The 14090-nt window shown below is 42.0% G+C and overlaps 1 protein-coding gene across 1 annotated transcript in view; it reads right to left on the bottom strand.

Moving 5' to 3' along the window:
- Window positions 1-8409, bottom strand: part of LOC120026812 (protein MTSS 1-like) — a 48735-nt gene extending 40326 nt beyond the window's left edge. Inside the window, exons 1-3 of the mRNA XM_038971526.1 lie at window positions 8338-8409; window positions 2911-2972; window positions 607-680 (exon numbers count right to left, since the gene is read on the bottom strand). Of these exons, the coding sequence (XP_038827454.1) occupies window positions 607-680; window positions 2911-2972; window positions 8338-8409 (208 nt within the window). The remainder of the gene's footprint in view (window positions 1-606; window positions 681-2910; window positions 2973-8337) is intronic.
- Window positions 8410-14090: the final 5681 nt, after the last annotated feature.

Here is a 14090-nt window from a genome sequence, read left to right as displayed (position 1 = left end):
CATATAGCATTCGTAAGGCTGTCATAAATGTAATACGCTAACTATTACCACATAAAAGTGTGTATGGCCAAAATATTCCTCACATCGTCAGTTAGGTAGTATCATGCTTTCAGAAATGACAAGGCAGCTCCAGTTATGTTGACATTTAGCTGTTCGTTGACGAAGACGCGTCCATAGTGTATTAGGATACTGGGTATGTACACTTCAGTTTCCAAGACATGGATATACTGTACATGCATCCATCAATGATGTGGACAGCTCAGGGTTCAAGTGTCTGCCAGCATGTCAGGTTAGAGGTTAAGAGGTTAACAGGAGGGTGAGTGAGCATGACTATTAGTGGCTCTTTGAAGTCCAAATGAAAGGCTAAGCAGAGAGCTGGCTAAAGAGGGACATATACATTACTGTGATGTGGATCTTTGGAAATCATTGTAAATGATCAAGACAACCAGACTCTTATACATGTATAGAACATGAAAGACTACAACAGCAACACGGAGAAAACATGTCCTTAGCATCACAACCAGCCCCCACAAATACCCCACTGCCATTCGCCCTCCAAACCACACACACTTCATAGCCCCCCGGCTATGAGGCACATCTGCTTACCTCTGCTGCCGGTTGCCAGATCAGCCACTTTCTGAAAGGCATCCAGGAAGGCGGCTACCGCGACAACTGTCGTCCTGGAAGATGACAGACACAGCTGGTCACCATTCTGATTGTTATTGACAGCAGAACATACCATATGTACAATATAGGCCAACAACCATACAACACTCATATTTACCACGCTTTGAATCACTTCACTAGTAGCTCCATATGCTCAGGGAAAGGGTTAGTAGTCTGGTCATGTTTGGGTCTGTGTTACCCCTACAATTGTATAGGTGGGTTGGGTCCCTCCATCTAGCTCTGTTGCCCCCCCCCCTAAAAGAGTATGGGTTTCTATTGGTTTCAATTTAGAATTTGATGCCAGAGAGCCAGGATGGGGGGACGCATGTTGTTTTGGAGGCCTTTGCGCCCCTCCTGGAAAATGAACTAGGGGAAAGACTGGGGTTGAATCCAATTAGATTCCCATTTTTTGCTTTACCTTTTATGAGTATTCACCATCCAACAATATGAAAATGTTAACCTTCAACCATCCCCATATTTACACAATTTCAAACCCCCTTAGGTGGTAACCAAAAGCAACCACCATGGGGGTACAAATGTGTGGATAAAGGGGTCACGGTAGATTTAACCTAGATGATTGTTGAGGCCTTTTTACCTCTATGCCCTTGCGTTTATGCATTTTGAGATTATCATGCAGCCAGAGAAACAAATCCATTAGTAAAGTGTCTGTTCCAGACATCCTTGAAATTATATCAAGTAGAGACTGACCTTTGTTGACAAGAAACTAAGCTGAAATTGAATTCAGTAGGTAGGCAAGGTATCATCATCCAATTTGATGTCATAAATCATTTCAGGAAATGCAACTGAGCCACATGCTGCATGATGGTACTCTATTGTATAATGTGCAATCGAAACGTTGCTTTTCTCTCATTCTTAATGAAGTAATGACTAATTTAAGCTCAGAAAAACACAAGGCTAAGTGGAGGCATGCATTCTTAGTTATTTAAAGCAGAGCACGATAACCTAAAGAGTAGGCTTGTATACTCTACATTCACATGAGGTATTTAAAAAATAATAAACCCAATTAAAATTGTTGATGTAAATGGCAAGTTGAGAAGGGTCCAGACACTTGTTTTTTGAGAAACTAAAAAGGACATGTGTGGGTGTTTTTGGAGCATTTATTCATGTTTTTTTCAGAACCTCCGTACTGCACAACGAGGATGAGGAAGTGAATCGCTAAAAAAGGGTCTGGACCCTTTTATAAGATGCCATTTAAAAAAGCAAAATTCTCCTTTAAAGCGATGTTAGGAAAACACCCAGACTAGATTACACACAATTGGAACTGCAGAGGGTTTGGACATCTGCCCTTTGGCACGCCGGAACTCACTTCCTTTCACATGCAGTTGGTGCACTGCTACTGTTTTAGATTGCAGAGGTGTGTGTCACGTAAGCACGTACATGCATGGTGCAGTACACAGATGCAAAAAAATGGCTTCACACACAAGCTATTGTAGACACACCATTTTTGGGCTCCCGAATGGCGCAGCGGTCAAGGCACTGCATCTCAGAGCAAGAGGCGCCACTACAGTCCCTGGTTCGAATCCAGGCTGTATCACATCTGGCCGTGATCGGGAGTCCCATAGGGCAGCGCACAATTGGCCCAGCGTCGTCCGGGTCTAGCCAGGGTAGGCCGTCATTGTAAATTCTTAACTGCCTTGCCTAGTTAAATAAAGGTTAAATAAAAAAAATAACAAATAAAAATGTACCATGTGGTGAGAAAGAGCTTAAGAATATTCAACTAGAAAAATGCATGTACTGTTTGTAATATTTTGCTCTACCTGTGGAGAGTAAATGGTAGGATTTCTCAGGAACACTTTTTTCCCACCACACCGCAGCGGGACGACGAAGTATAGACGTTTTTCAGCGGGTTAACCCAGTGTAACCCTGGGTTATAATAAAAGCTTCTGGCGCGCCGCGCTGATCTAGCGTCCTGAGATAATGACTTTATGATTTGATCATTAATCTAAGTTGATGAAAGGTTAATTTATTTTTTCACTCGCATGACCTTCAGCTGTGACTGTGCACAACTGTAAGCCGGTGCCAAGCCCAATGATCCAGAAACAGGCTGACAAGACCAGGCCGGGGTGTGTGTGACAATCTTCTAGACAGATAACAAAGAACATTTGAAGAGGGATTGGTTTTTTTTATGAGGAGGTTGGGTAAATGGAGTGTGTGTGTGCATGCGTGTGTGTATTCGGAAAAATAGAGACACACAGTATAGTATGTGTTTGTTTGTTTGTTTACCTGAGCTGTGATTGTAGCTTCCCGGCCTTGCTGATGAAGTCATCCCACACCGGGTAACTGCTCTGAGGAGATAAAAGGAGAAAGTGTGAGGATGAAGCGTCCACACACAAACACACTTATAGTGCAACATGTCCGCAAGCTCATATCTGATCAATTCTCAGATAAAAGAGCAACAATGGGAGAGATCAATAAAGTGAATCCATAGGCCCATACTGAGATTGTAGACCCCACTCTCACTGTACGTAAACAATAGCCCACAGGCATATGATACAGTAAGGATCAAATTGGGTTCAATTCAAAGTCCCAGTACTGCATTGCGGTATCTCTGTTGAGAATGTAGGCTACCATGAGCGAAGTTGAACTACAGTAAACCGAAGAGTTCTAAAAAAGTGGAATAGACTTCAAACATCATAAGAAGCCTTCAAGACGCTTCTCGTAGTTTTTCATCATCACAGAGGTTGACAGTAGGTTAGCCTGCCTGTTTAAAGACCTGTTGGCCTCCGGTTGAAGCGCATAGTCCTCTCTTCCCAGGCCTCTAACATCTAAATGCAGGGCTGTGGTGGTGAAAGGCCAGAGCGGTAGCTAGCCAGCTATGGTCTGGGGGGCCATGTAGAAAACATCTCACCAGGGCAGTCTGGGTCAAGCTAACAAGGCCTCACTACAGCTGGAAGGCTAGAGGCTGTGGATGTCAACAGGTAACGAACGACCTCTATCTGGGAGTGACATGCTCGCTGAGTGGGCAAACGCAAGTGTCTTCTTAGGTGTGTGTGTGTGTGTGTGTGGATGTGTGTGCACACGTACGTATGTGTGTCCATGACTGATGAAGAGATCTGCACAGGACGACAGGGGTTAAACCGCTTAGGTGGGTTAATTCAATTCCAGCTCAATTTCCTCCACTCTTTGAGTAAAACCTGAACATAGCGAATTTTAGATTCGAGAACTGCTTTTCAATTCATTTTCTGAATTATTCAAATAACTGCCCCCAACCCTACTGTTTTAAACATAGAAAACACAGCAGGTAATGCTTACTATAGGTCTTTTTACTGTGATCGGACAGGATAGCAACCATGAGTTGATAATGGGGCCGAACAATCAGATTATGGGGCGGTGGGGTTAACCAGATAGAACACCGTCAGACTTGTCATTGTCAAGGTGATATTTCTTGAGTGATTGATTAGTGCCCTAGCCCAACCCCCCGGAGAGGAGTAATACGTGTGACGTCTGCCGTCTGCCGTCTCTCAGCGCCCCACTCAGACCCCGTTTGTTCCTCCACAGCACTAGCCCTCCACTGTGGTTACCGTGACAACAGGACTGAGGCAATGACGCTGCACTTCAATCTCCCTGGCACCCGCCGACATTATTTACATCACCGGGCGAGGAATACCATGAAATATGCACTGCATGAATTCACCATGCCACCCACTTAATATGGCTTCTGCAGTATGTGTTGATTTCCTACTGAGAGATCATCATTTCAGCATCGCAAATGGCATTTCAGATTCAATGCAATGCATGCATAAACGCAGTGAATTTAAATGCATGAATCATGCAAACAAAAAGATCAGGCTTTGATTCAGGCACTTCTGATGCATGGTGCTCATCTCAGAAATGAAATGGGCTCCATATTCAACAAGACTTCTCATGGATCCATCAACTTATGGTCATAAACCCTAGAGCTCTGCTTTGTATCTCTTCTATCCATTACCGTTCTATGATTCATCGAGTAATTCCCCCCCCCCCCCCCCCCAGTGAGAGGATTATTTTAGCCAGAGTGATTATGATGACCCATCAAATACTGATTAATAAACCAAAGTAGGCCTTCATCCAATGCTCTCAATAGCATTACCTTCAACCTCGAGCCAACAGATTAATAATGTAATGGTGCTCAAACATGTATACATTGAATGGGTAATAGAGAATAAAACATTTTGAGCTGCTGCCCTCCAGAAGGAGATTAAGGGTCCCCACTGTTCAGTAAGAATAGGAGCAGGCCAAGTTTCATTCCATCAGGATGCTGAACAGTGGGACATAGGACAGATGTTGACCCAATGCACGGTTGGACAGTACGCTGCAGAGACTTTGAATATGTGGAAATGTTCATGTGTGACTTGTGTATTAACTTCCTAGTTTTCCGTACTGCATGTACGTATTTGCATGTGTATTTGTATGCTGACGTCAAAAAATGAATTTCCATGTAAATGGACAATAAAGTATATTGTATCGTATGGGCTGATTTGGGCTGATTTCCCAGACACGTTTTAAACCTAGTCCTAGACTAAAAATAGTCCTAGACTCTCCATTGAGTAGCTTATGTATTTTAGTCATGGAATAGGCTTAATTTGTGTCCAGAAACCAGCCCCTATGTTCAGATAACTCACAAATAAAACCTAAATATCAACCTTTATAGAACCTTTATATTGTGACATTATTCAATTAGCACTGAATTCCATGATTTTTGTCATTCCTACTGCAGTTTTTATACTCTGTTTAAAATACGCTTGGAGCTCAGAAAAAGCATGGAAAATTGGTTCCAGTTTACCAAATGAATGGTAATATGTCTGCTTACACAAGAAGAGATGTGTTAACAGTATCTAAATTATGTATTAACACTCACACACACACCAACCAGCACGCTGATTCAATTTAAGCACAAATATTGGCGAGCAAATATAGGCACACATAGACAATCCCCACCCACACATGTAAACATGAGCCAGCAGACAAGAGTATAATTCATGGTGCCCTTTGGAAAAGCCCTCCACCTACGAAAATGGTTTATTACACAGGTCCAGAGAAACATGTCTGAAATGGCTGTAGAAGGCTATCATGAATGAACATACAGTGCATTCGGAAAGTATTCAGACACCTTGACTTTTTCCACATTTTGTTACATATTCTTATTCTAAAATGGATTAAATCGTTTTTCCCCCCCCTCAATCTACACACATTACCCCATAAGGACAAAGCAAAAACAGTTTATTTTATTTGAGCAAGTGTATAAAACATTTAAAACGGAAATATCACATTTACATAAGTATTCAGACCCTTTACTCTGTACTTTGTTGAAGCACCTTCGGCAGTGATTACAGCCTTGAGTCATCTTGGGTATGACGCTATAAGCTTGGCACACCTGTATTTGGGGAGTTTCTCCCATTCTTCTCTGCAGATCCTCTCAAGCTCTGTCAGGTTGGATGGGGAGTGTCGCTGCACACCTATTTTCAGGTCTCTCCAGAGATGTTCGATCGGGTTCAAGTCCGGGCTCTGGCTGGGCCACTCAAGGACATTTAGAGACTTGTCCCGAAGCAAATCCTGTGCCATCTTGGCTGTGTGCTTAGGGTCGTTGTCCTGTTGGAAGGTGAACCTCACCCCAGTCTGAGGTCCTGAGCGCTCTGGAGCAGGTTTTCATCAAGGGTCTCTGTAATTTTCTCTGTTCATCTTTGCCTCGATCCTGACTAGTCTCCCAGTCCCTGCTGCCGAAAAACATCCCCACAGCATGATGCTGCCACCACCATGCTTCACCGTAGGGATGGTGCCAGGTTTCCTCCAGACGTGACGCTTGGCATTCAGGCCAAAGAGTGACATCTGGGATTCATTCAGACTAGAGAATCTTGTTTCTCATGGTCTGAGAGTCCTTTAGGTCCCTTTTGGCAAACTCCAAGTGGTCTGTCATGTGCCTTTTACTGAGCTGTGGCTTCCGTCTGGCCAATCTACCATAAAAGCCTGATTGGTGGAGTGCTGCAGAGATGGTTGTCCTTCTGGAAGGTTCTCCCTTTTGCTCAGTTTGGCTGGGCGGCCATCTCTAGGAAGAGTCTTGGTGGTTCCAAACTTCTTAAATTTAAGAATGATGTGGGCCATTGTGTTCTTGGGGACCTTCAATGCCGCAGACATTTTTTGGTAACCTTCCACAGATCTGTGCCTCGGCACAATCCTGTCTCGAAGCTCTACTGACAATTCCTTTGACCTCATGGCGTGGTTTTTGCTCTGACATGCACTGTCAACTGTGGGACCTTATATAGACAGGTGTGTGCCTTTACAAATCATGTCCAATCAATTACATTTACAACAGGTGGACTCCAATCAAGTTGTAGAAACATCTCAAGGATGATCAATTGAAACCGGATGCACCTGAGCTCAATTTCGAGTTTCATAGCAAAGGGTCTGAATACTTATGTAAATAAGGTGTTTCTGTTTAATTTTTTTATAAATTTGAAAAAAAATCTAAAAACCTGTTTTTGCTTTGTCATTATGGGGTATTGTGTGTAGATTGATGAGGAAAAACATGACTTTAATCAATTTTAGAATATGGTCTGAATCCTTCCCGAATGCACTGTATTTCAGCCTAACGTTAGACAATTGAAAAGCATTTGTTGTCATCACTATCTACAAAAGTAGCCTATTTCTTAAATGGTCTGCCCTTTATTTCTCAGAAGTAATTTTTAGTTAAGTGGACTTGGTTACATGGCTTTACAAAAATTTCTCAAACCAGATCATGGACATCATGGTTTTCAGTTGGTTGGAATCCCAATCTAAAACTCTATTCTCCTACATCAAACACGTATCTACCACAAACCCAAATGGTGGCTCTCTGTTGCACTCAGCAAAACTTCACAGTTCACACCCTTTTGAAGTCATCTGCCACCATTTCCCCGCATTCCGTTATCAGAGGAACAGGTGTGAATAGGCACTCTGCCACTTTGGGGCAGACTGGGGGCACAGTCGGCAATCTGCTTATTAATACATTTTTATCACTGATTAATAGGCTAAGCATAGAAAATACAAATTGTCATGCTTCCTTCTGAGATGACATTGTGACAAAAATATAATTTTTTTCATTTCTAACTTGAGTTTATGAGGAAGCTAAATAAAAGAGATGCGTAGCCTAAATGAGTTCCTGATCTCAACAGTGACACATATTTTCTTGCTTTCCCCAGAACAAGAGTCAAGGGGAAACAAACCTTCAGGACATGCATTTACTGCTACTTGCTTGAAGTGGATTAGAGCGTTCTATTCTAATCCATATCCTGGATCATTTAGCCTTTTATATGCACCCGCTCAATGTCAATGAATCAGAACACACCTACCATGCGGACGGACCTATATTCTATGCAGTCCCTCAGTGAGCGCAATTTAATAGCTAGCCTAAATGTACAATTAGCAAAGCATGCAGCCTAGGCTGTACACAATCATTTCCCAGACTGCCACTCTTTGAATTTATATGGTTATCTGCAACATCAAATGTAATTGCATGCCATTTATCTATCACAGTCAATGTCACACCGATTACAGTAGGTGTCAACATATAAGGGCACGTACTGCCATATCAACAAAACGTATTATTCTATAGAACATAAAAAGACAAACAATACCCTACGAAGCCTAAATAAATATTAAAATAAACAATTCATGAATTAGTCCCCAAGGTGTTACCTTCATGTCGCCTATCACTGTTTGAAAAAGTCCTCCGAGTGCACTGCATTCTCTTTCAATGACAGTCTCCATTTTCAGCACTGTATGGACTGTTTATCTTCCCAAAACTGTAGTGAAAATGTGTATTCTGTTATCCAATACTGACTGAAAAAGAAACTCAATGGTAAAGTCTCTTTTAATGGCAAATATCCTTTCAAAGACTTGCTGCAGTATCCTGTATGCAGCACTCCCGAACGATGGAACGCAAAAGAGCGGTGAGATATGAACCCCACGTTAGTTTCCACACAGAGATAAATTCCATGTTTTTGCGTTTAAGACCATACTGAAAAAATTATAAAAATATGAACTCCTAGAGAAAACACCAGGTGTTTAAAAACGTGAGATAAAAACGAAAACAATTCAAGTACTATCACGGCATAGTCGAGGGTTCATGAAGTTTCTTGCCACAGCTGACATGCGAATTGCAAGCGTTTCACCCATGCGCGTGAGCATGCGAACCTTGGGCGCGCGTCCGCGTCGCCCCTCCTTTTGAGGCTAGCAGTCTACTAGGCTACTGTACTTCCATGCATGGTGGTGAGTGGATCACAATAAAAATACAAAGGGTGTGGAAAAAACGAAACAGTATATATTTTTTTATATCACATCTTATACAGTCAGTAATCCTTAGATGTCATGTGAGATTTAGATTTCACATGTCATAAACGCATAGTAGGCCTGTCTACATCAGGGATCATGAAATACAGTAGATTAAGTCGTGCGCCGATTTTTTCTTCAGCGGATGTTTAGGGGCCGGAACATAATTACAAATCATTTGTAGACTGCAGATTGACCGCAATAAACCCCGACAGATATAATATTTGACTAAAACATAATAATTTCAACCTTGCTTAAATTTGTATAAAATCACATACATTATATCTCTGTTATGCGTGGGAATACTTTGGAACAGATTTCCAAAATGTAAATCACTTGGAGCTGATTTGCTGGTGTTTTTACAGTCTTTTATGTCCAACAAAAACAGATATATACTGAACAAAAATATAAACGCAACATGTAAAGAGTTGGGCCCATGTTTCATGAACTGAAATAAAAATCCCAGAAATGTTCCATACACACAAAAACCTTGTTTCTCTCAAATTGTGCGCACAAATTTGTTTACCTCCCTGTTAGTGAGCATTTATCCTTTACCAAGATTATCCATCCACCTTGACAGGTGTGGCATATCAAGAAAGTGATTAAACAGCATGATCATTCATTACACAGTTGCACATTGTGCTGGGGGCAATAAAAGGCGTTATTTAATGTGCAGTTTTATCACACAACACAAAGTCAGATGTCTGAAGTTTTGAGGGAGCCTGCATTTGGCATACTGACAGCAGGAATGTCGACAAGAGCCATTGCCAGAGAATGAAATGTTAATTTCTCTACCATAAGCCACCTCCAACATAATTTTAGACAATTTGGCATTACGTCCAACCAGCAGACCACGTGCAACCACGCCAGCCCACCTCTGGCTTCTTCAACTGCGGTATCATCTGAGACCAGCAACCCAGACAGCTGATGACACTGAGGAATACTTATGTCTGTAATAAAGCCATTCATGGGGAAAAACTAATTCTGACTGGCTGGGCCTGGCTCCGCAGTGGGTGGGTCTGGCTCCCAAGTGGGTGGGCCTAGGCCCACCAATGGCTGCGCCCCTTCCAGTCATATAAAATCCAAAGATTAGGGCCTAATTTATTTATTTCAATTGACTGATATCCTAATATGAACTGTAACTCAGTAAAATCGTTGAAATTGTTGCGTTTATATTTTTGTTCAGTATTTATACAACAATTTATACAACAATACAAGTATTTATACATGGTAGGTGTGTTCTTTTTTTGGGGGGGGGGGGGGTTCTCAGAAAACTTTGGGGGAACTCTGGCCTACATCATGTCCAACAACTATGTGTACTGTGATTGAACCAGGGACAACTCTGTCAGACAGAGCCATAAACCTCTAGCTATAGTCATCAGCAGGCTAATTTGTCAAACTAGTAGGCTCATTTGAAAGATGTGATCACTTATACTTGTAATCAGTGGTGGTTCTAGCTTGTATGGCTCCCTGGGCGAACTCCCCTTCAGCCCCCCAAAAAAGCACCATTCTGCACTAACTGTAATTTTTATTCAGACATTTGGAACAACACAAATAAATAATCATAACATTTAAAACGATATAAATATATATACAAAAATAAGACTAATAAATATGAAAAAGTAACAATAAAAAGGAGAATCAAATTATTACACTATTACCCCATTGCTAACAAAAATCACACAAATAAAACTAAATTGCACAAATCCTATATCACACAAATAAACAAATACAATAACACACATATAAAGAAGAGAACCTGATTATTACACTATTGCACTTCAAACAAGAAACGCACAAACTAAATTGCACAACTAATTGCATTAGTACTGTACAAAGTTAGAGGTGCGCTATTTGATAGATTCCCCCGCTCCCCCTACCCCGGGCTTCCAGTGGGGAGACCTGAGGTCAGCCTACCCCCGCCCCCTCCCCATCTTGTACTTCTGAGTGCGAGACCTTCCCAGGCAGTAGCCTGGCTAGCTCACAAACTAGAATCAGGGCGCCCACTCCGACAAGGTTAATTGACCCACAGTCCCACACGGTGACATGCTATCATTGACGTGACGTGCAAATGAGCAATAGAAAACCGATTGCGCAAATGTCACCATTCTGAATATTATGTATTTTTCTATTTTTTTTATTTAATTTTTTGTGCGGATGCCCCATGCCGACCCCGGCAAGATGCTGCCCATGTCGCCTATGCCTAAACCCGCCACTGCTTGTAATACTGTAACATAAGCATTGTGAAGCCTATGAAGCGATGAACTGACTAGGTATTTCCCTTTCCCTATTAATGTATGTTATTCTTGTGAAACTGGAGTGTATAACAAGTAGAAGATGATGAGCAGATCAACAGGAAAATGTAAGAAGGGATAGCTACAGGTTAGGGACAGAAGGGATAGCTACAGGTTAGGGACAGAAGGGATAGCTACAGGTTAGGGACAGGGATAGTTACAGGGATAGAAGGGATAGCTACAGGTTAGGGACAGAAGGGATAGCTACAGGTTAGGGACAGGGATAGTTACAGGGATAGAAGGGATAGCTACAGGTTAGGGACAGAAGGGATAGCTACAGGTTAGGGACAGGGATAGTTACAGGGATAGAAGGGATAGCTACAGGTTAGGGACAGAAGGGATAGCTACAGGTTAGGGACAGGGATAGAAGGGATAGCTACAGGTTAGGGACAGAAGGGATAGCTACAGGTTAGGGACAGGGATAGTTACAGGGAGAGAAGGGATAGCTACAGGTTAGGGACAGAATGGATAGCTACAAGTTAGGGACAAGGAGAGAAGGAATAGCTACACGTTAGGGACAGGGAGAGAAGGGATAGCTACACGTTAGGGACAGGGAGAGAAGGGATAGCTACAGGTTAGGGACATGGAGAGAAGGGATAGCTACAAGTTAGGGACAGAATGGATAGCTACAAGTTGTTAGGGACAAGGAGAGAAGGGATAGCTACAGGTTAGGGACAGGGAGAGAAGGGATAGCTACAAGTTAGGGACAAGGAGAGAAGGGATAGCTACAGGTTAGGGATAGGGAGAGAAGGAATAGCTACAGGTTAGGGGCAGGGAGAGAAGGGATAGCTACAGGTTAGGGACATGGAGAGAAGGGATAGCTACAAGTTAGGGGCAGAATGGATAGCTACAAGTTAGGGACAAGGAGAGAAGGGATAGCTACAGGTTAGGGACAGGGAGAGAAGGGATAGCTACAAGTTAGGGACAGAATGGATAGCTACAAGTTAGGGACAAGGAGAGAAGGGATAGCTACAGGTTAGGGACAGGGAGAGAAAGTATGTAAATAAATAGAATTCCATCTCCTTTCTAGCCATAATTCTTTGTCATAGTAAATTGACACAAAGCTAAACCAAGTACCATTAACATAATACAGTGGTAAGCCAAAATGGGCAATGTTTTCATTATCCTATCTTTTTATGTTCAAATGAACTGTACCTTATAACCAATGCAGCTATGGCCACCTAGTGGTTATTCTAGTAACACTATTTCTATCAAGTTTCCAGTTTTGTTAGTTGTACTGTATGTACAAGATACACATGGTATACACGTACTGTCCAATGAAATGCTTACTTGCAGGTTCCTTCTCGACAATGCAACAAAGATAAATAATAAAATACGAACATAAAGTCAATGTTTCAGTAAAATATAATAGAATGTTTTGCATACATGTAAGTATAATACAGGGAGGCACAATTTTTGTCCAATATTTACAGTTGTTTTGGGGAAGGGGGGATTGGCAAGTGTTTAAATTGTGCAGTATTTAACAATAATAATATGATTCTGGTAGAGTTGTGATGTGTATGTAGCATGAATGTGTTTGTGTTTGTGTGTGTGTTTGCGAGAGTGCATGTGTGCTAAGGTGCGGAGAGTGCCATGTTGCCATGACATCAATGGGATGAGGATCAGTGGTTAAACTGAGCCAGAGCTACCCAGAGCCAACCTCCTGTACCACATGTCAAAGGGAAAGCCAGGTAGAGCTGAGCTTCAGCACCAAAGAGAAAAGTAGGGTACAAAGTAGGTTAGAGTAAGATAAACCAAGGTTAGGGTTAGGATGGGGTTGAGGGTTAAGGTTGAACTGGGGTGTGAACATGAAGCTAGGGTTTGGGTTGTGATTGAGGAAAGGGTTGTAGTTGTGGTTGAGGCTAGGATTAGGGTTGAACTGGAATGTGGACATGAAGCTAGGGTTAGGGTTGTAGTTGAGGCTAAGGTTAGGGTTGTAGTTGAGGCTAGGGTTAGGGTTGAACCGGGATGTGGACATGAAGCTAGAGTTAAGGTAAAGGTTTGGGTTCTGGTTGTAATTGGTTATGAATGAGGGCAGCTACGAATAGTAGTGTACCACAGACTACCACAAGAGGTCCTCACATGATTGCAAAAATGGCATAGGCTACAAGAGCTACTGTGTTTTCATCACAATCAATCACATTAGGCATGAAATATTGACAATAATAACACATTGAGACTGAGATATCAGATTTTTGGGGGATCTAATTGAATGTAGCTCGTTCCCTTAGGAATATGTCATTTAATAAAATTAACACTTGTGGAAAATCTCACACCATCCACATAGTAGTCTGCTATTTACTGCATCTCAGCCTCGAGGCCTGTTGAATATTCTATGACTAGAAAATAACATATTTAATTTCTTACTGGAGGTCCCATGTTTCATACCATCATGCCAGGTGTAATAATATTTACTACATTTTGTAGCTGATGATACTTTTTAAAAGCTGGGAGTGAAAGTATTATTAGTACATACAGGTACTATAACTATAGTATATGACTCAGATAACTCAACTTATCTAACAGCAGGAAATGTGTCATCAATGTACACTCAAGCTACCCCCTTGGAAGTCAGTGTCCCAATATAGGGTTCTGTTCATTAACACACACTGTAGTAAAAATGTTTTGGACAAGGTTTAATGTTTTTGGAGCATCTTCGCATGCAAACAGGACCCTGGCAATAGGTCGACAACCACAGAGAATCTAAAGGCGCATCATTAGCTCCAGGCTATCAGCGAGTATTACATAGTCTTTAATTTAGCCATCAGACTCCACCAGCTCTATTTTTTATTATGTGGCGCAGCTGCAGAGCCCCCAAACAGCACC

Source organism: Salvelinus namaycush, chromosome 32 (assembly GCF_016432855.1).
Source record: "Salvelinus namaycush isolate Seneca chromosome 32, SaNama_1.0, whole genome shotgun sequence".
Classification (NCBI taxonomy): Eukaryota; Metazoa; Chordata; class Actinopteri; order Salmoniformes; family Salmonidae; genus Salvelinus; species Salvelinus namaycush.
The sequence above is the reverse complement of the archived record's forward strand: the minus strand, read 5'-3'. Positions and strand labels throughout refer to the sequence as shown.